At 41.9% G+C, this 19,242-nt stretch overlaps 1 protein-coding gene across 6 annotated transcripts in view; it reads right to left on the bottom strand.

The window, feature by feature from the left end:
• LOC122659854 (acetyl-CoA acetyltransferase, cytosolic 1-like) overlaps positions 1 to 19,242 on the bottom strand; it is a 108,871-nt gene that overhangs the window by 27,067 nt on the left and 62,562 nt on the right. The window contains exons 8-13 of one of the 6 annotated variants that reach the window (XR_006332564.1): positions 14,538 to 14,623; positions 3,160 to 3,259; positions 2,899 to 3,009; positions 2,722 to 2,763; positions 2,511 to 2,597; positions 2,002 to 2,145 (exon numbers count right to left, since the gene is read on the bottom strand). Coding sequence is in view for 5 of the 6 variants with exons in the window: in XM_043854999.1 (XP_043710934.1) it covers positions 2,015 to 2,167; positions 2,511 to 2,597; positions 2,722 to 2,763; positions 2,899 to 3,009; positions 3,160 to 3,259; positions 14,538 to 14,623 (579 nt within the window). In the remaining variant the exon portion in view is untranslated. Of the gene's footprint in view, positions 1 to 2,001; positions 2,168 to 2,510; positions 2,598 to 2,721; positions 2,764 to 2,898; positions 3,010 to 3,159; positions 3,260 to 14,537; positions 14,624 to 19,242 lie in introns of all 6 variants that reach the window. The other 5 variants (XM_043855002.1, XM_043855001.1, XM_043854999.1 and 2 more) reach the window with 5 other exon arrangements.

Below are 19,242 nucleotides of genomic sequence, written 5' to 3'. Positions count from 1 at the left end.
CCAAGTATACAATAGGCAATAACAAGAGGTAATGGCAGAATTGTAATTCAAGGGAAATCCATATATAAGCAAGGCCAAATTTAAGGGAGTGGCAATCTGGTAATAAACCAGAATTTGCAAGAGGCTCTTGGGTAAATAAATATGGGAATGGCATAGTCGTAATTAAGCTGAAATCCAATTAGCACAAGCAAAGGCAAAAGGGTAAAATTGGAAGATAGGATAAAATAGGGATACTATGGGATAAGGGAAGATGATAAGGGTATAAAAGGAAACAAAGCAACTAATGCATGATAGACTCGTGGGACATTAGTGATATAATGGTAAAGATGTAAATAGACATGAAAAGGAAGGGTACTAATTAGGGTAGGGGTAATAGGAGCATTAAATACCAAATAGGGGAGAATGAACCGAGTAAGAGAAGCCCAACGTCTTCAACCTCAAGGCTCCAAACAGCAGCGGAAACCACGGAAGAAGAGGAACTAGAGGCAGCGGTAGCTCGACTTCAACCTTACGAAACTCAGCCACAACTCCAAAACTCTCCTCCTTGCAACCGAGAAAAAGATCAGGCGGAGACGGTGAAGTTGTGCAAGCTACAGTCTCCAATAAATCGTGACAGCAATCGATCAAGAGCAACCGATAGCAACCACAGCATCAAATCGATTCAGCAACAACGACAATCGATTCAACAATAAAAGAAGATACCCTAAGCAAGCCCTTCAATCTCCAGATGGAAGGAATAAACAGCAGCAATCAACCACGATGGCAGCATATCTATAACGGAAAAATCCGATAGTTGAGAAACATAGCAGAAAATCCACATGTAGCAGAACGTTTTCGACTTTGGTGTCTGATTCTGTCGAACCAGAGAGGAAGAATGAAGGAGGCGCTGTGAGGAAGAAAGGGCTACATAACTTCGATGGACGCAACAATGCGAGGGAGCCAAGCGGGGAGTTGAATAGCGAGAAGATTCGGAAACAGGTATGTATTTTATTTTTTTTCTGCTTCTCGATTTCTCACTGCACTTCTCCTTTCTCTGTCTCGTACTCTGTCTATTCTCTGCACTTTTTTTTTTTTTTTTGTTCGGTTCTGGCGGAACCAAGGAAGTGGGTGACGGTGGGTTGGGGATTATGCTCAGGGAATCGATCAGGTATGATTTTTCATACAAATCTTCGTTGAAATCAGTATATGAAACCCTAGTTCTTCTTCTTCTATGAACTAGGGTTTCGTTCTTCAAACTAGAAACCCAAAACGACTCTCAAAACAGCTTTTACAGAGAGAACCAGGTACTGGTTAATGCTCTAATACCATGTAGAAAACCTAGGACCTGTAACCACTAACTTGAGAGAAGAGAAAAAAGAGAGAATGAGAGAATAATAACTTGTTATTTTTATTGATAAGAAAGCCCCTCTATTTATGGGAAATTACAAATAGAAAGGGGAACTCCTAATCAGATTAGGAATTCCTAATCATGATAGGATTCCAAGTTACAATAGGAAAAGAACTAGAACTAACAACTCAAACTGAAACTAAGACTAACAACTCACAATAGAATTAGCACTTGACATAATTAGAAACTAGGACTCCAACTAGGACTAGGAAAATAGAAGATACACATATCAACCAAATCACTGTTCACGTGAACAGTATCACACGAACAGTACTTCTCAACACTCCCCCTCAAGCTGGATTATACAAATAAGTAAAGAAAGAAGATCCAGCTTGAACTAAAGAAAAAAGAACTCCTAATAATGCTAACAGAAACTAATGCATGGATTGGGTTTAAAATGTCAAAAATAGGCAACACAACAAGAATCAGGGCAAGGTAAACAATTTCTGGGCCTCGAAACCAAGGTTCGGTTTAGCCTAGAGAAAGTCTCAGGTTTCGACAGAGATATGGTTGAACCGAGATGAACTCGGTTTCTGGCTGGTCGAAACCCGAGTTTTAGAACCTTGTTGATAAGAAAAACATAGACAAATATACCCCTAACACATAAACTCTAACAGAACTATGAACTTATTTAATTGAACAAATGAATCTTACCAAATATAAATTGCTTACATGAGCTCTAGAACAAGGGCAGATGCTCCTCCTCCCCCATTGCAAATACCAGCAACTCCATATTTCCCATTTTTCTGCCTCATCACCTGCAACATTATTACCCCTCAGCTGAGAAAAAGCAAAATCATATTACTCTCTGTACCTTAAATATGACATTTATTATGAGCAGGCCTGCATGAATGGGTTAAATGCATCCCAAGTTGAAATTTAATACACTCCCCCAATAGAATTTTAGCATATAAACAAACACACAAAACATGAATAGACAAATCTTCCTTATGTTCAGGAAATCCATATATGTTAAAAGGACACAACAAAAGACCGAGGGGTGGAAGAAACATGGAAGCAAAAAGGGGAATAATGAAAAATAAACATACAATGTTAGTAGATTGATAAAATCAGTCAACTTTACGGTTGACAAATGAACAAATGTAAGCCATTAAAAATATACCCCCAAAAGCGTGACCAAGATACGAGCTCCACTGCAACCTAGGGGATGCCCTAAAGATACTGCTCCACCATGCACATTAACTCTTTCCTGCATGCAAAATAAAATAGGCAGGTAGACACCTTATGATTAGAGCACCTCATCGCAAAAATTAAGAGAATAAGCCGCATGGATCTCAAGGACAAAATGTTACAAAGGGAAGTTGCAGACTCACAGGATTAAGCCCTAGCAGCTTTTGGTTTGCAAGAGCTACAACCTGTAAAGATAGGCGGCAAATATGATTCTCAAAATAAAGAGCCTGATATATATATATATATACTTATATATGGTAAATAAGATGCTGATGAATTAGATGCTGAAAAATATTCAAAATCAAATAACAAAGTCTCACGGAAAAGGCTTCGTTGATTTCATAATAATCAATTTGTGAAGCTTCCAACCCAGCATTTAAAATAGCTTTCGGAATTGCAAGAGCAGGAGCTGTTGTAAATAACTCAGGTGCCTGCACAACCAACCTGATCTCATGACCAAATATTGTGGAACTCAGACAAAATAAGTGGAAATAAAAAATGGCAGGAGCCAAGTTTTCTTTCCCACTTTAATTCAGGATCAATACTTAAAATATTTGCAATCCTACATCTTTTCATAATACCTGAGCTGCATCAGCATAGCCTGTGATCTTAGCAATTACTTGCAGTCCAAGTTTAAGTGCCATCTCTCCACTCACTAACACTAGTGCAGCAGCACCATCACTGTTAAGGACAAGATGTTAAGAAAGGAATTAAGTTTTGAGAGTGGTTTTGGTGGACAACCCATGGACAAATCAGTGATTAGGCACCTAGATATGCCATATGGCAGATTATGTTGAGCTGAAAATTTTATCAACAGGTAGACCCCCAGGTTCCCTGCTCATGTGACAAGTTTCAGCCCAATCGGAGGTGGCCGCATGGCAAAACAAAGCATGGAAAAATCCAAGACTACCAAAATTGAGGCAATCAAGACCACCTGATTGGGCGTAAGAAGATTTCATTTTGGGCTTTGGCCACGTGTTTATGTATTATTGTTGTACTGGATAAACCATTAGGGTGGGGCTTGGTTTGAGTATGAGATTAGTAGTAGTAAGAGTCTTAGCATGTTAAACTATAGGAATTATAGTTAGATTAGGATTTTTCATAGTTAAAAGAGAGTCGCGACTTAACTGTTGCGAGCCTTGGCACAACGGTTAAGTTGCACTATTGCAACCTATTGGTTGTGGGTTCAAAACTTGGAAGCAGCCTCTCCTGTGAAGCAAGAGGTAAGGCTGCGTACATTTGCCCATCTCAGACCCTGTAGTAGCGGGAGCCTTGTGCACTGGGTTGCCTTGTCCTCATCACTTTTAATCAAGTTAATAGTGATGAGGACTTCTTTTATGATTCTAGTTAGGAATTTCAAGAGCTTATATATAGGTAAACACCCCCCATGGACAAAGCATGATTTGAGTGATAGTACTGAGTTATTTTTAAGAGTTTGAACTTGTTGAGCTGTGCATATGTGGGTGAAGGCTCCTGGCCAATTGCTTCTCCATCACAATTTTTCTTCTAATCCTGGTTCTTCTATAACCAGGTGATATCTCTACACCATTTATCATTTTATTATATTTCTCTTCATTTTCTTATATTCTCTCTCTTCTCCTCTTCTTCTAATCGCCTTCAATATTCTGCGATTTTTCTTGCTGGATAGAATTTCTTAGCTCTTGATCCTAGCTTGAAGTTTCAGCAACCAAGGAATCATCTATAAATTCTTCTCTGATTTTCAAGACTATTATATCAATTGATACATCAGTTAAGCACTTACACTCCAGAATTTCAACCAGATCTGGTCAATGGATCTTAAAATATTGAATTTCTCCTATTTTCTGTTTAATCTGGTCCTAGTCCTATCAATTTCTACATAAATCCTAGCTATACCTATAGTTCTTGCTTCTAGATTATTTCTAGAACCCTGAGCTGCATCAAAGAGGGTGCAGGGGACTACAAGGGGTGCGTGGACAAAGGAATACATGAGAGAGTAATGATTGAATTTGAGCCAGAAATTTGACCCATGGCCAGTTAAGATCATATCCCGGATATCCAATGGTCAGAATTGCCACATCACTCTACCCACATGGCAGAACTGCTGCACCAACCCATCAACCACAAAACTTCCGCCCTACATTTTCACTCTTGCAAGACTTGAAAATGATCATGAAATCTCAGTTTGGATAAAAAATCGGTTGGAGAAAGTCCCGGACCAATCCCCACAATCAATCTGTCAGAATCATGCCCTGACGGTGATCCGGTCTGAGAATTCGGTCGACCAGATCTCAGGGTATGCATCGACCAGGATTCACAGTAGCCTTACTGGTACGTTCCCATATATGATCCGGTCAACCGGATCATCGTAGATGATCCGGTTGACCAGACATCGACCGGATGCTGTTTTGGCCTTCAAACGGCTAGTTTTTCCAACGGCTATGATCCAGTCGACCGGATCAATCTTCAGGTCGACCGGATTGGTAAAAAATAGATCCATTGGAGCACATTTTGCACATGTTCTAAAGGCCATTAATGAGCCTATAAATAGAGAACATGTCAGACCTTTTCACCTATCTACTACAGTCCAAAATCCAACTTTTGAGAAAGGTGAAAAGTGAATTATTGCTCTCATTATTAAAGTTTACTTGTCCACATCTACATTAATCAAGGTTTGACTTCAAAGCTTAAAGGATCTTCACATGCTCACACTTTAGAGATAAGTCTTTAAGAAGGTCTTCATTGTGCAAGCATTCATTTGCATCATCTGGCACATGCAAGGAGTACACATCACACTCCTTGCCTAGATAATTCTATCTTTATTTTCTTTTGTAATTAGTTTATGCTTTTGAGTTTATAAAGCATTGTTTACATTAGCCTAGACTGTACTTAGGTTGTGCAAGATTCTCTTATCCTTAAAAGATTTGGATTCTCTTATCCTTAAAAGATTGGGATCCTCTTATCCCGTAGAAAAATATTGTAAAGGTGTTCTTCCCACCTACTGTAGTGAAAGGAAGTAACTAGTGAATTCTCTCAAGGTTGAGAGGAGTGGATGTAGGCTAAGTTTAGCTGAACCACTATAAACTTTGTGTGTCCTTCATTTGTGCAATTTCTCTCTTTCTATCTTGTTTAAATTCAAGAAAATTTAACAAGGACAAAAATTCACTAGTGAAAACCTATTCACCCCCCTCTAGGTTATCCAACACCTACCCCTCCCTGGCCAATCCCGTTTAACCTTGCTACCAGCTTACCTATTGGGCCTTTCTCTTTGGCCCATGACCCCTCCTCTCTTTCTTGGCCCAGTAAGGCTGTCTACCCCTTGGCTCTAGCCCAGACCCATGTCAGGCCCAGCTGCCTGGCCCGTCCCTTAGCTCCTGGCCCAACACAGCCCCTCTTAATCTTGCCCCCCCCTTTTAAACCACCCCTCCTCCATCCAGCCCACTTCTTCCCAGCCCACCTCTACCCAGCCCCTCTTAACCCTTCCCCCCTAACCCAAGCCCAGTCTTTCTTTACTTATAACCTGCTCATATTTCAACCCCCAGCCCATCTCCACTATAAACTTTTCCCCAACCCCCCCTCCCAATCCCTCACCAGGTCTATCTCCTCCCCTTCCCTCTTGGACCTCCCCCCACCCTTAATCCCCCACCTTCTCCCCCTTCCCCCCGGTTTGGACCTCTTCCCCCTTGACCTGCCCCCCCGGTTTCCCCTGCCCTTCCCTCCCCTCCCCCCCCGTAGGTCTCTTGTCCGATATCTGGCTTTAGTTTTCTTCCGTCGTCGCTATCGCAGCACCCCTTCGGTACGCACATTGCCATTCCCCCTCTAGTGGTCATGTCTGCCAGTTTCATCTGGAATGTCAGGGGCCTCAATTCCTTAGCCAAGCATCAGGAAATTCGTTCCCTCATTAAATCCACCCACTCCTTTTGTGCCCTCCTAGAGACCCGTGTCCTGCATAACAATGCAACCCGCATTGCTGCCTCTATTGCCCCCTCCTGGTCCCTTCTCACTAATTACAACCACTCCTCTCTCGGTTGGATTTGGTTCCTCTGGGACCCATCCAAAGTCATCATCTCCCTCTCCCACTCCTCTTCCCAATTCCTCCATCTCAAGCTCTCCATTCCCAACTCCCAATCTACTCTCTTTCTGACGGTTGTCTATGCCTGCAACCATGCTGCTGACCGTTCTTCTCTTTGGCTTGACCTCTCCCTCCTCAAAACCTCTTTGGACTCCACCCCTTGGGGTTTAGGTGGGGATTTCAATGTGGTGCGATCCCAAGAAGAAAAATTGAGTGGCAGGCCTATTGACTCTTCCTCCGTCCTTGCTTTCAACGAATGCTTAGAAGATCTGGGCATCGAGGACCTTCGCTGGACTGGTTCCCCCCTTACTTGGAACAACCAGAGCGCTAGCCCTGATCGCATCGCCTACAAGCTGGATCGTTTTCTCTCTAATGAGGCTTGGCTCTCCATCTTTCCCTACTCTCTCGCTAACTTCCTCCTCCAGGGCCTCTCTAACCGCTGCCCCTGCCACCTCCTTAACCAGCCCTATTCCTCCTTTGGTCCTAAGCCTTTCAAATTCTTTGACATGTGGACCTCCCATTATCTTTTCCTTCCCATTGTCCTTAAAGCCTGGCGCACCCCGGTCTCCTCTCCCTCCCTCCCCCTCATTGCCCTGACCAGAAAGCTCCGCAACACCAAAGCTGCCCTCAAAAGCTGGAATATCTCCTCCTTTGGCAACATTAATTCCAAGCTCTCCCTCTGCAAATCCAATCTCTCCTCCGTCCAAGCCAGACTACAATCTAACCCCCTCAATCCTCTCCTTGCCTTTGAGGAAAAACTCTTTTCTAAGGAATTGTTCTCTCTCTCCTCCCTGGAGGAAAGCTTCTTGCGAAAAAATCCCGTATCAAGTGGTTAGAGCTGGGAGACTCAAATTCTGCTTACTTCCACAGATCTCTGAAAGCCAGACTCAACTCTAATTCCATTACCCTCCTGTATACTTCTGATGGCTCCCCACTCACCTCGATCCATGACATCAAATCTGCGTCCATCTCCTAATTCTCTGACTTGTTCAACCCCCCCCCTCTTTTTGCCCACCCCCATCCCCCTTGATCTCATCAACAAGTTCCTCCCCCCCCTTGATACGGATTCCCTCATTAGCATCCCCTCGGATGAGGAGATCTCCAAGGCCATCCACTCCCACAAATCCAACAAAGCTCTTGGCCCTGACGGATTCAGCATGGGATTCTTTCTCAGCTGCTGGGATTCCATCAAAGGAGACCTTTTCAAAGCCATCCGCAGCTTCTTTTACAAGCCAAGTCAGCTGGCTCAGGTCAACCAGACCTTCATTTGCCTCATTCCCAAAAAAGAGGGAGCTACTTCTCTCTCGGACTTCAGACCTATCTCCCTTTGTAACCTCATCTACAAATTCATTGCCAAAATCCTTGCCAACAGAATCAACGCTGTTATCCCCTCTCTGGTCAGCCCCAACCAATCCACCTTCATCTCTAGGAGAAGCATTGCGAACAACATTATCCTTTGCTCTGAGATCGTGAGGGGGTTCGACCGTAAATCTCACTCTCCGGCTGCCCTTATGAAAATTGACCTCCACAAATCTTTTGACTCCCTTCGTTGGGACTTCATCTGCGGAGTGCTCTCTCAAATGGGCTTCCCCCCTGCCTTTGTTCGCTGGATCCATGCTTGCATCTCCTCCCCCTCTTTCTCAGTTCTCGTCAATGGTTCTCCGACGGGATTCTTCCATTCCAAAGTGGGCATCCGCCAAGGCTATCCTCTCTCCCCCTTCCTCTTCTCCATAGCTTTGGAAGTTCTCTCCCGCAGCCTCCAATCCAAAACGGATCTGCATCTCATCTCTCCCATTCCTAAATGCAAGCACATCAATCTTACCCACCTCGCTATTGCAAATGATCTGATGATCTTCTCTAAGGCCTCTCACTCCTCCATCTCTTCTATTATGGATTCTCTCCACCTCTTTGAGAACCTCTCGGGCCTTCGTATAAACCTCCTCAAATCCAAATTTTCTTTTTGGTATTTCTGATCTGGACCATGATGCCCTTCTGAACCTCATTGGTTTCTCCATCGGCTCCCTTCCTATCAAATACCTCGGCCTCCCTCTAATTTCGGCCAGACTCTCCAGCCACCATTGTGCTCCTATGTTGGATAACATCCGCAAACGCCTCTAGCTTTGGAAAAGCAAACTCCTTTCCTATGCCGGTCGCCTTGTTTGCATCCGCTCTGTCCTTCAAGCTTCTTATATCTATTGGAGTGGGATCTTCGGACTTCCCAAAGCTACCATCCAGGCGATAGAACGTCTATTCTGTGCTTTCCTCTGGAAAGGGACAGATGCCTCTAGGTTCCTCCACCCTGTTAGTTGGAAGTCTATTTGCCTCCCAAAAGCTAAGGGTGGCCTTGGGATCCAGCGTATAAAAGACTCCAACACTGCTGGTATTCTAAAGCTAATCTGGAAAATATCCTCCCATCAGGATTCCATCTGGGTCAGCTGAGTCTACTCTCACCTCCTCAAGTCTGACTCCATCTGGACTATCCCCATCCCCTCTGATGCCTCCTGGATTTGGAGAAAGATCCTTGCCCTCCGCCCCCTGGCCCTTCGTGGTATCTCCTCCTCCATTGCCAGAGGATCCTCCATCTCCCTCTGGCTCGACCCTTGGCACCCCCTTGGTATCCTTTTCTGTGCTCTTGGCCCCAGGTCGATATACTCTTCTGGTCTCCCAAAAAATGCCCCCTATCCTGCCTCATCTCTTCTGGCTCCTAGTCCCCCCCCTCCCGTTTTTCAACCCCTCCATAGTCTCTCGGATTTGGCCTGCTCTCCCCCTTCCCCCCCCCCCCACGATGATAGAATCATTTGGTCGCCCTCCCCCAATGGCCTCTTCAGTACCAAATCAGCCTGGAACTTTGTCAGACCCACCGCTCCCATCGTCCCCTAGCATAACCTAGTCTGGTTCAAAGGCCACACACCCCGCCACAGCTTCACTACCTGGAGAACCCTTCGCCTTTGCCTCCCCACCCAAGCCTTCCTTATCCACCGCTACATCCCTGCTTCCCCTGCCTGCTCCCTTTGTTGGAACGGCCTTGAAGACATTCCCCATCTCTTCTTTGATTGCCCCTTCACCTCTACTATCTGGAAAAAAGCCCTCTCCTCCATCTGGCCCCGCAACAGGAGACCCCTTCAATTTGACAGAGAATGGTTTTGGGTGGCTAAATCCTTCTCAGGGTCCTCGATTTGTGACACCATTGGAAAGCTGGTTTTTGGAGCTGCTATACACCACATCTGGATGGAGCGCAACCTTAGGAGATGGACTTCCAACTCTCGATCTTTTGATCTGATTTGGAAAGCCATCTCCTTTGAAGTGTCTTCCAAGCTTAGCCGTGCCCATCTTCATGCTGTCAGGGACACCCCTAGGAATAGGCATATTGCTGGTTTTTTGGGCATCGACCTGCCCTTTCTTTTCTCTTCAACCTCTGTGTAGGTTGGTTTGTTTCCCCCCCCCCCTCTTTCTCCTTTGTACATTCTTTCCTTTTCCTGCCCCCTCCTGGGGTATGGTAATACATTTTATTCACCCAAAAAAAATTTAAAGTCCTAAGAAGAAATTTAATTCACCCATTAAATTCATCTCAAATTCACTTTTCATACAATTACTGAACTCAATGCATAGAGATTCATTAGTAGCACCAAAAATGATATCATCTACATAAATTTGGACAATAATTAAATTTGAGCCTTTATGCTTAACAAATAATGTAGTGTCTACCTTACCACTAGTATATGCATTTCAATTAGAAATGTCTTTAATCTATCATACCAAGCTCTAGGGGCTTGCTTGAGTCCATACAAGGCTTTCTTTAATTTGAACACATGAGATGGAAAATAGGGATTTTCAAAGCCTGGGGGTTGAGAAACAAAAACTTCTTCAGCAATAAAACCATTCAAGAAAGCACTTTTGACATCCATTTGATAAGGTTTAAAATTTTTCTGACAAGCAAAGGCTAGTAACATCCTTATGGCTTCTAATCGAGCAACAGGGGCATACGTCTTATCAAAGTCAATTCCCTCTTGTTGATTATAGCTTTAAAGTCTCCAATGACTTGCTTTAAGAGGTGGTCTCTTACAGGTCTGATTTCCTTAAGTAGTTCCATTGAGTTTTCCTGAGATGATTCTAGGGGGAGAAATATCATTTTCTTCTAAGGAAATGGTCTCAACCCTTTTCATGATTTCGGATATAACATCCTCTTCATCATCAACTAATTGTCTGTATTTTTCCTTGGGGGGGGGGGGGGGATACATCAAATCTAATATTCATAGATTCCTCCACAACCAAGGTCCTTTTATTGAATACTCTATCAGCACGACTATTGCTAGAGTACCCAAGAAAAATGTCTTCATCGGATTTTTCATCAAACTTTCCTTTGGAATTTTTAGTATTTAAAATAGAATATTTAGACCCAAAAATCTGAAATAATCAACTTTTGGTTTCTTTTCAAAATACAATTGATAAGGTGTTTTTGATAAAAAAAATTCTGATCAAAACACGATTCAAAACATAGCAAGTTGTATTTACAGCTTCAACCCAAAAGTATTTTGCTAGGGAATACTCAATAAGCATGGTTCGGGCAGTCTCTTGAAGAGATCTATTTTTCCTCTCTACAACCCCATTAGATTGAGGAGTTCGAGGGGCTGAGAAATTAAGTAATACCGTCATCATCACAGAATTTCCCAAATTGGTTTAAGTTATCAAACTCACCACCATGATCGCTTCTTATGGTAGTTACCAAGTAACCTTTTTGGTTTTGAATTTTCCTGCATAGGGTCATAAACTCATTAAATGCATCATTTTTATGTCTAAGAAATAGAGTCCAAGTATATCTAGAATAGTCATCAACAATAACAAAAGTAAATACTTTACCACTCAAACTTGGAGTAGGTATAGGACCAAAAAGATCTAAATGAAGTGATTCAAGAGGTCTATTTGTAGAAACAATATTTTTTGATTTAGTTTCTTAAGTAGTTTCTTCCTTTCAGTATAAGAGAAGAATTTCACTAGTTTCTTCCTTTCAGTACAATAGGTAGAAAAAACAACTTTACAATCTTTTTCACAGGATAAGAGGATCTTAACTCTTTTTCACAGGATAAGAGAATCCTAATCTTTTTACCGGGATAAGAAAATCCCACGTATTAATCTAACTACAGTCTAGATTAATACGCTAATGCTTTCTCAAATCAAAAGCATAAACAGTGAATACAAGAAAGAAAATGTAAGAATTACCTAGGCAAGGAGTGTGTCATGTACTCCTTGCAAGTGATGAATGATATACAATGATGCTTAATACTTTAACCTTCTTTAGAACTTCTCTTTAGAATAAAAACTTGTAAAGGTCTTGAGTGTTGAAGTCAATCTTGGATGATCTTGATGGAGACCACTAGACTTCAATCAATAGAGCTTTAGAATGACTTTTCACCTCTCATAAAAGTAGTATTTTGGACTGTAGTGGATTATTGAAAAGCTCTCACATGTTCTCTATTTATAGGCTCATTTAAGGCTCTAAAGACATGTGCAAAATGCGCTCTAACGGATCTATTTTTAGTCCATCCGGTCGACCTGAAGGATGATCTGGTCGACTGGCAAGAAATAGATCCGTTGAAAAATAGCCATTGGAGGGCAAAAATTCATCCGGTCGATCAGACCATCATCCCACTTGATCTGGTTGACTGGATCAAGTCACAGGAACGTTTCCAAGATGCTGCTGCCAGCATCCGGACGAATTGGGTCCTGAGATCCGGTCGACCGGATCACAATCCCGTTCCCCTGTTAGGCTTGATTCCGACAATTTTGACTGAGGGGTTTTGCGGGGTTTTGCTCCAACCTTTTTTCAACATTTCCTAAGGTCATGTGGGTTCCAATGACAACCTCCTAAGGTCTCTACATGATGCAAATGCAATTTCATTAATATTATGCAAATGCAAATACAAGTATGCAAGTGTGTATTTGTGAATGTACACACAAGCATCTTCATGAAGGTCTTCAACTTGATTTCTTCAACTGATGCTCTTCAATCTTCAATCTTCATTCTTCAATTATTCTTTTGTGAGAATGGTAAGGTGTCTTCAAAGCCTTGACCTTTCAAGCTTTGTCTTGAACATCCTTACGCTTTATGTACTTTAATTTCTTAGCTTGATCTTCTTGGTTCCATCATCAAACCTGTTGACATATTAATACACAATGGCTTGTGCCAACACGTTTGTTATCATCAAAATAATCATGGAGATAGGAAAGGTTTTCCCAACACACCCGCCCCCTCATCTTCTTCTTTATGCGACCCCACCTGCCCCTTTACCCAGCCACAACCTAACCCACCATAGTCCTCCTTTTCGTCCATGCCAAACTTGCTATGAATCCTGAGCACCGTTCACATTTCATTGGTAGAATCGTAATATCCTTCTCTTAAATTGACATCCTTAGAGTATTTTGAAGCTTTGACAATTGACAAAGTAGAATTCCACGGAAAGAACCATACTACCCTCATCCTCTAACCAGATTCCAGTCTCCTCAGTCTACTGCCCTTGCTTGGTGTTTGGTCAAAGAGATGAGAAGTGTTCAGAAGTGTCCCAAAATGAAATAAGGAAAATCCAAAGAGTTTATGATTTGGGAAGGAAGATGGGTAAAGATGGCATCTCTCCACCCACCCACTACTAAAAACTATTATGCATATAGGTATGCCAAACATATTTCTTATTCTACAATCTATTCTATCTAGTGGTTACCAAACAAATTTTATGTTTTGACCAAAAATGGTTTTCATTAATAATTTTTGTTAAATAGGTAAAAATAAAAAATACAAATGATACTAAAGAGAGCCTAATTCCTTAAGTTTCTATTTCTTTGTTACTTGAGATGCAAGTATGGACCTCTATATATTATAAAGGCTTTAGAAGCCTCCCCACGATTTCACTATGAAGATTGCTTTTGGCAAATTATGATTTCTTTCTCAAGTGTTGATTGTGACTTGAAGGGTTAAGAAACCTGACTGAGAGAGCCGAAGCATCTTATCCCTTCTTTTCTCCTATCTTCTTCCTTTTCCCTCCTACCCTGCTTGAGCTCGGTTGGTGACTGTTGCTGCTACTGAAGATCACCATCCAAAGGTTGAAGACATCCCTCCACTTCAACAGCTGCTGCTGATTGATCCTTCAATTGAAACTGTTGCTGCACCCCCTGCAAAACCCCTTGGCTGCAAGTTTCTAATTTCATAACTCTCCATTCCATCAACAAGACTGGGTTTTGAAGCACACCCATCCCCCATTCAATCCCTCCACTCGATCCTCACTGCCACCCCATCCCACAGGCTGAAACCTTCTATTTTCATTCCACCCCCATAACTTCACTTTTACCCATCAGAATTTCACCAAACTTACAGCAGAGCCTTCTCTCCATAAACCCTACACTCGATCCAAGTTAGAACCCAAACTGGCGGCTGGTATGGTTGATTTCATAAACTTTCTAAATCTGCCCTTGTTTCTATTTTGAATTTGTGGGTTTACTTGGGACTAAATTAACCTAATTTAGTCTTACATTACCTACTGAACCAAAACCCAAATTGGATCCAGTTCATCTGTCTGGATTCCCAAACGGGTTTGGCCTAGTCCAAAGAACTGCTCATGCACCAAAAGATCATTGAGATAGCCTATTCCAAAAAAGGAGGAAATATTAACAGAACTGTTAAAGATAAAAGAAACCTAAATTATAAATAGGCAAACCGAAAAAATATTCTAATTCAGATAATCAAACAGTTGATTCTAAACAGTATACGTTCATTTCCAGAGAAGCTTTTGTAGTGCTTCAATCATTGGCCTATCTCACAGACGAACTAAACAAGATAGCACAGAAGTCAAGTTATGCACAGAAATGGGAAAAATAATTCAACAGAAAGAACAGAAAAAGTAAAAGTAGAATTCAATAGACCTTATACTAGAAGCATTGCCGGCAGTAACAGAGCCTCCATCCTCCTTGAAACTTGGTCGGAGCTTCCTCAATTTAGCAGGATCAAACTGGAAGGATTCAAGGGCAATAGATCAGGTCTATTAACGGAGAAGCAGAAATAAAATGAAGCAAGATCACCAAATTCCATATATATGTGATTGCTTATATGTTTATGTAATACAGGAACAATAATAGAAAATAATGAAACAAAGTGGCACAACTACACTCTCTTTAATTACTGAAATCTTTTATTTTGGTTATCTACATTCAGAATGATCTATATAGCATTCTGGGTGACATTGTATTATTTTACTTGGGAAGGTCATCTAGAGCATCAGAAGCCATTGAACCAAACAAGCAGATTACTAGCTTGTTATGCTGCCATTCACCTCTTTTGTACACCACCAACTTTTTTTCTTTGCTATCTAGCTCATTGTCATTGCTAGCATCAACACCTGAATGAGTATCAATGTCAACATCCACTTCTTTGTATTTCCTAATGTCAAGAAGAAATTGGGAGGTAGAGGCAGGCAAAGGAGGCAGAAAAGGAATGACATCAGCAGCCTATTCACTTCCATGGCTCTCCCTCTGAAGAGGATGTTGATGAGGAAAAAAGAAAGGAATAGACTCAAAGAAGGTAACATCTTTGAAGAGAAGTCGCCTTCGAGAGGAAGGATGGTAGCATTTATACGCTTTAGTAAAAGCTGAATACCCAAGGAAAATATATTGGAGTGCTTTGGGGTCAAGCTTCGTTCGAGCTGATTTGTTGACATGAACATAGCAGACACACCCAAACACTTTAGGAGGAAGAGAAAAAACAGAAGCTTGAGGTGAAAGGATTTCCAGAGGGGATTTGGAGCCAACAAGTTGAGTTGGAATCCGATTGATTAGGAAGGTAGCAACAAGAAGGGCATCAAACCAAAAGGTCTTAGGAACATGCATGCCAAAGAGGAGACTTCTAGTGACCTCCAACAAATGACGGTTTTTTCTCTTAGCTATCCCATTCTGTTGAGGGGTGCCAACACAAGCAACTTGATGAATGATTCCATTATCAGTAAAAAACTGTTGAAGCCCCTCATACGTACTTACCCCCTTATCAAAACGAACTATTTGAATACAAGTACTGAATTGAGTATAGATCAACTGATAAAATTTTTTGAAAGCATCATAAGCATCACTCTTTTGTTTCATCAAAAAGTCCAAGTGGACCGGAAATAGTCATCAACAAAAGAAACAAAATAATAATATCCAGACAAAGTAGTGGGACCAGGTCCCCAAACATCAGAATGAACAATATTGAAAGGAACAATGGATCTATTACCATGATAAGGATAAAATGAAAGAAAATGTTTAGCAAAAATACATGGTTCACACTGAAAAACATGCGAAGAAAAAAAGAAATAAACAAATGTGGTAATTGTTTTCTCATAACAACAAAGAGGGATAGCCCAAAGGTTGATGCCAAAGCATCACAGAATCCATAGTATTACTGCCACTCCGACCACAAACATAAGAATGAGCAGTAGGCACAACAGGTGTCAAAGTAGGTCTCCGAGACTCAAGAAGGTAGAGTCCTCTCTCCTCATGTCCATTGCCAATGATCCCCTTCGTCACCAAATCCTGAAAAAGACAATAGGAAGGGAAGAAGGTGACACAACAATTTAAGGATTTGGTTAGATGACTTACAGATAATAGGTTAGTGGAAAAAGTAGGGACATGAAGAACCGAGTAGAGAAATAGGAGAAACTCGAACATTACCCTTACCAAAAATAAAAGAACGGGAACCATCGACACTTCTAACCTTACCCCTATCGGAGCATATAGAATAGGAATCATAACACTGAGACATACCAATCATGTGATCAGTGGCACTAGAGTAAATGACCCAAGAAGGAGCAATGGAGAGTGCACAGGTAGAGGCTTGCAAGGCGAAGGCTGAAGAATCTGACTTTGCAGGAGCAGTAGAGGAGTGACCAAAACACAATATCATCTTACATATTGCTGCAATATCCTCTCTGAAAAGAGAATCAAGGTCAGTCTATAGTCCAGGTGACTCTGTCTCAGTTGTCACAGTCATAGCTCGAGAACTCGTTTCGTTTCGGTATTTCGAGCTGACCGAAATATCCGAAATATTCGAAATTTCGGACATTTCGGTCGAAATATTGTATTTTTTCTGGTATGTTTCGATAGGTCATTTCGGTGGGTTTTAGGCCAAGTTAAGGCCTGAAACTTCATGGAAACCCTATTTTAGGCTATATAAACACATTTAAATGTTCAAATTACAAAAATAGTCACCCAAAATGGTGTTTTGGATGTGCACCATTGATTGGCAACGTACGGTCGAACCCTAATGTATAAATGTATAACTTAGTTAATTACACATTTACACATACACATTGTACATTAAACAAGTAAATTGACTTGGAACTAAGTTGGAAACATAAATGACTCATAAGTTAAGTCATAAATCATAATATTAAGTACATAAGACATCAAGTCAATAACAAGTTAACAAATAACAACTTAAGAGTTAAGATTTAAGAAGATGATAGCAAACATTCCAAATCACAATATGTCAATATCCCCAATTGTCCCCTACAAGGCTACAAGTCAAGTAGTCAACTAGTCATCATTCATCTCAAATGTTTACTAATTTGCTAATAATAACTACTCCGCCGTCCAGGATCAACCCCACTCATGGTCCGCTGGAGCCGACGTGTATTGCTCTCCGATCGTAGGACAAATGCATGCCACGTCATAGTGCGAGAGAAGAAGCGAGCGTAGTCTTCCACAGCTGGCCATGTAAACTGCATCATCAACATGTGAAGGTAACCTATCCTAGGATATAGGTCACCAAACGTGAAGAAGTACTACCCACGATCCACTATGATATGAGTCATATGACGGCTCTGGGAGCATGTACGGGTTGTACGGTTGCGGCTGGTGGGTTGGGTAGCCGGTGTAGGAAAAGAAGTCATGCACAAAAGACGATCCACTATATCCTTGTGAGTGGGAGTCATAATCAAAACTGGGAATGGATGGAGAAGATATAGGCTGCTGCCCCCAAGGGTACTGCCCAGAATGCCCTTCGCCACATGGATGTGAATGAGATGAACCATGCTCTGATTGTGCTGGAGATGGACTGCTGTCTACATGAAAAGATGGGGCACGGAAATGCCCACTCGATCTACTGTCTCTATCGCCAATACTCAGTCTACCAACAGAGCCAGATAGGTTATCAATGTCCATAAGCTCAGCCTGCCTACTAGTACCACTACCACGACCACCAGGACGGGACTGGCCACGCTGCTTTCTCGAGTAGGTCGAGGTAGACGATGTGGGTCGTGTGGCTGGTGTGGGGCCGGTGGGGGCACGGATTGCCTCTTGCTGCTCTTGTACCACAAACGGGACTCGAGTTCCCTCATATGCTTGACCACCATCACCATCACGTCCATCATTACCTACATGATCACCTCCATAATCACCATCTCCACCAAGACCACCACTACCATCTCCACCAGATGACATAGACCAATCTTCATCCTCCTCATCAACACCACCAGTAGACTGGAACGGTATGGGTGACGCATCTCGTGCATGTACCTCACCCTCTGCAGCCATGAAGTCATCCACATCAACTTCTATGTGTTCAGCTATCATGGGGTCAGGTCTACCTCCAGGCTGATCTAACACTGGCTCACCTTTATCCCTCACCCAATCAACAATAGGATCTTCATCATCTGACTCCACCTGGAAAATGTCGGCGAGATCGATATTTTCCCTGATACCCTCTTGTCACATGCGTATGTGTTGCATCTTCAACCTCAAATTATAATGCACATACACTAAGTCAGAGAGACGTTCAGAACCCAATCTATTTTTCCTCTTGGAGTGGATGAGAGAAAATGTACTCCAATTCCGTTCATAGCCAGATGCTGAACATGTCTGGGAGAGAACCTTGATTGCTATTTTTCTTAAATGGTTTGCCGAACCCCCATACAACACCCATCATTCAGCTGCATTACAACAAAAGAAACATATCACCTTCATTTCAAAAGAATAAGATATTAAATTGAGTAATGACTAATGAAGTAATGACTAATGAGTACCGGCATCACCGCGTGTCCGGCCTTGTTGTGCAGCTTCGGTTCCAAAACTTCCCAATGCATCCCTAAAAGTCTTCAACTATAATCATTTGGAAAATATTTAAAATTAGTAATGACTCGTTATTATTTAGTATTGAATTGAGTAATTCCAAATGAATTATAACTTATAAGACTCACCTCATTGTTGCATATCGCCTGTAATTTACTATTCGGCCCAACTTGCAACTACTTCTTTATCTGCGTCAATAAGCTATTATTCAACCCAGCCTATGATGATATTGGTACTTGGGGTTCAAATAATATGCTGAAATTGACATTACATATTGACTAGTTAGTAATATATCCTTCAAATTAACTTTAAAAGATGTAATTGCATAAAAAACAAAGAGTGTACACTCACCAGCCTTATGCAGTGGATGCATAAGTTGATTTTCCCAGCGCTCCTTGATAATTTTGAGAAAGTGTTTGCTACCTCGTGGATTTGCATTGTAAACACCTTCATTCATCAAGTCTATGGCAGCATATAGATGTGGCATGGTTGGTCCCTTGATAGCAGAATCAACTATATGCAAAACCTTGAC

The sequence above is a fragment of the Telopea speciosissima genome, chromosome 4, assembly GCF_018873765.1.
Source record: "Telopea speciosissima isolate NSW1024214 ecotype Mountain lineage chromosome 4, Tspe_v1, whole genome shotgun sequence".
Lineage (NCBI taxonomy): Eukaryota > Viridiplantae > Streptophyta > Magnoliopsida > Proteales > Proteaceae > Telopea > Telopea speciosissima.
This window is presented reverse-complemented; position numbering and strand designations above follow the sequence as displayed.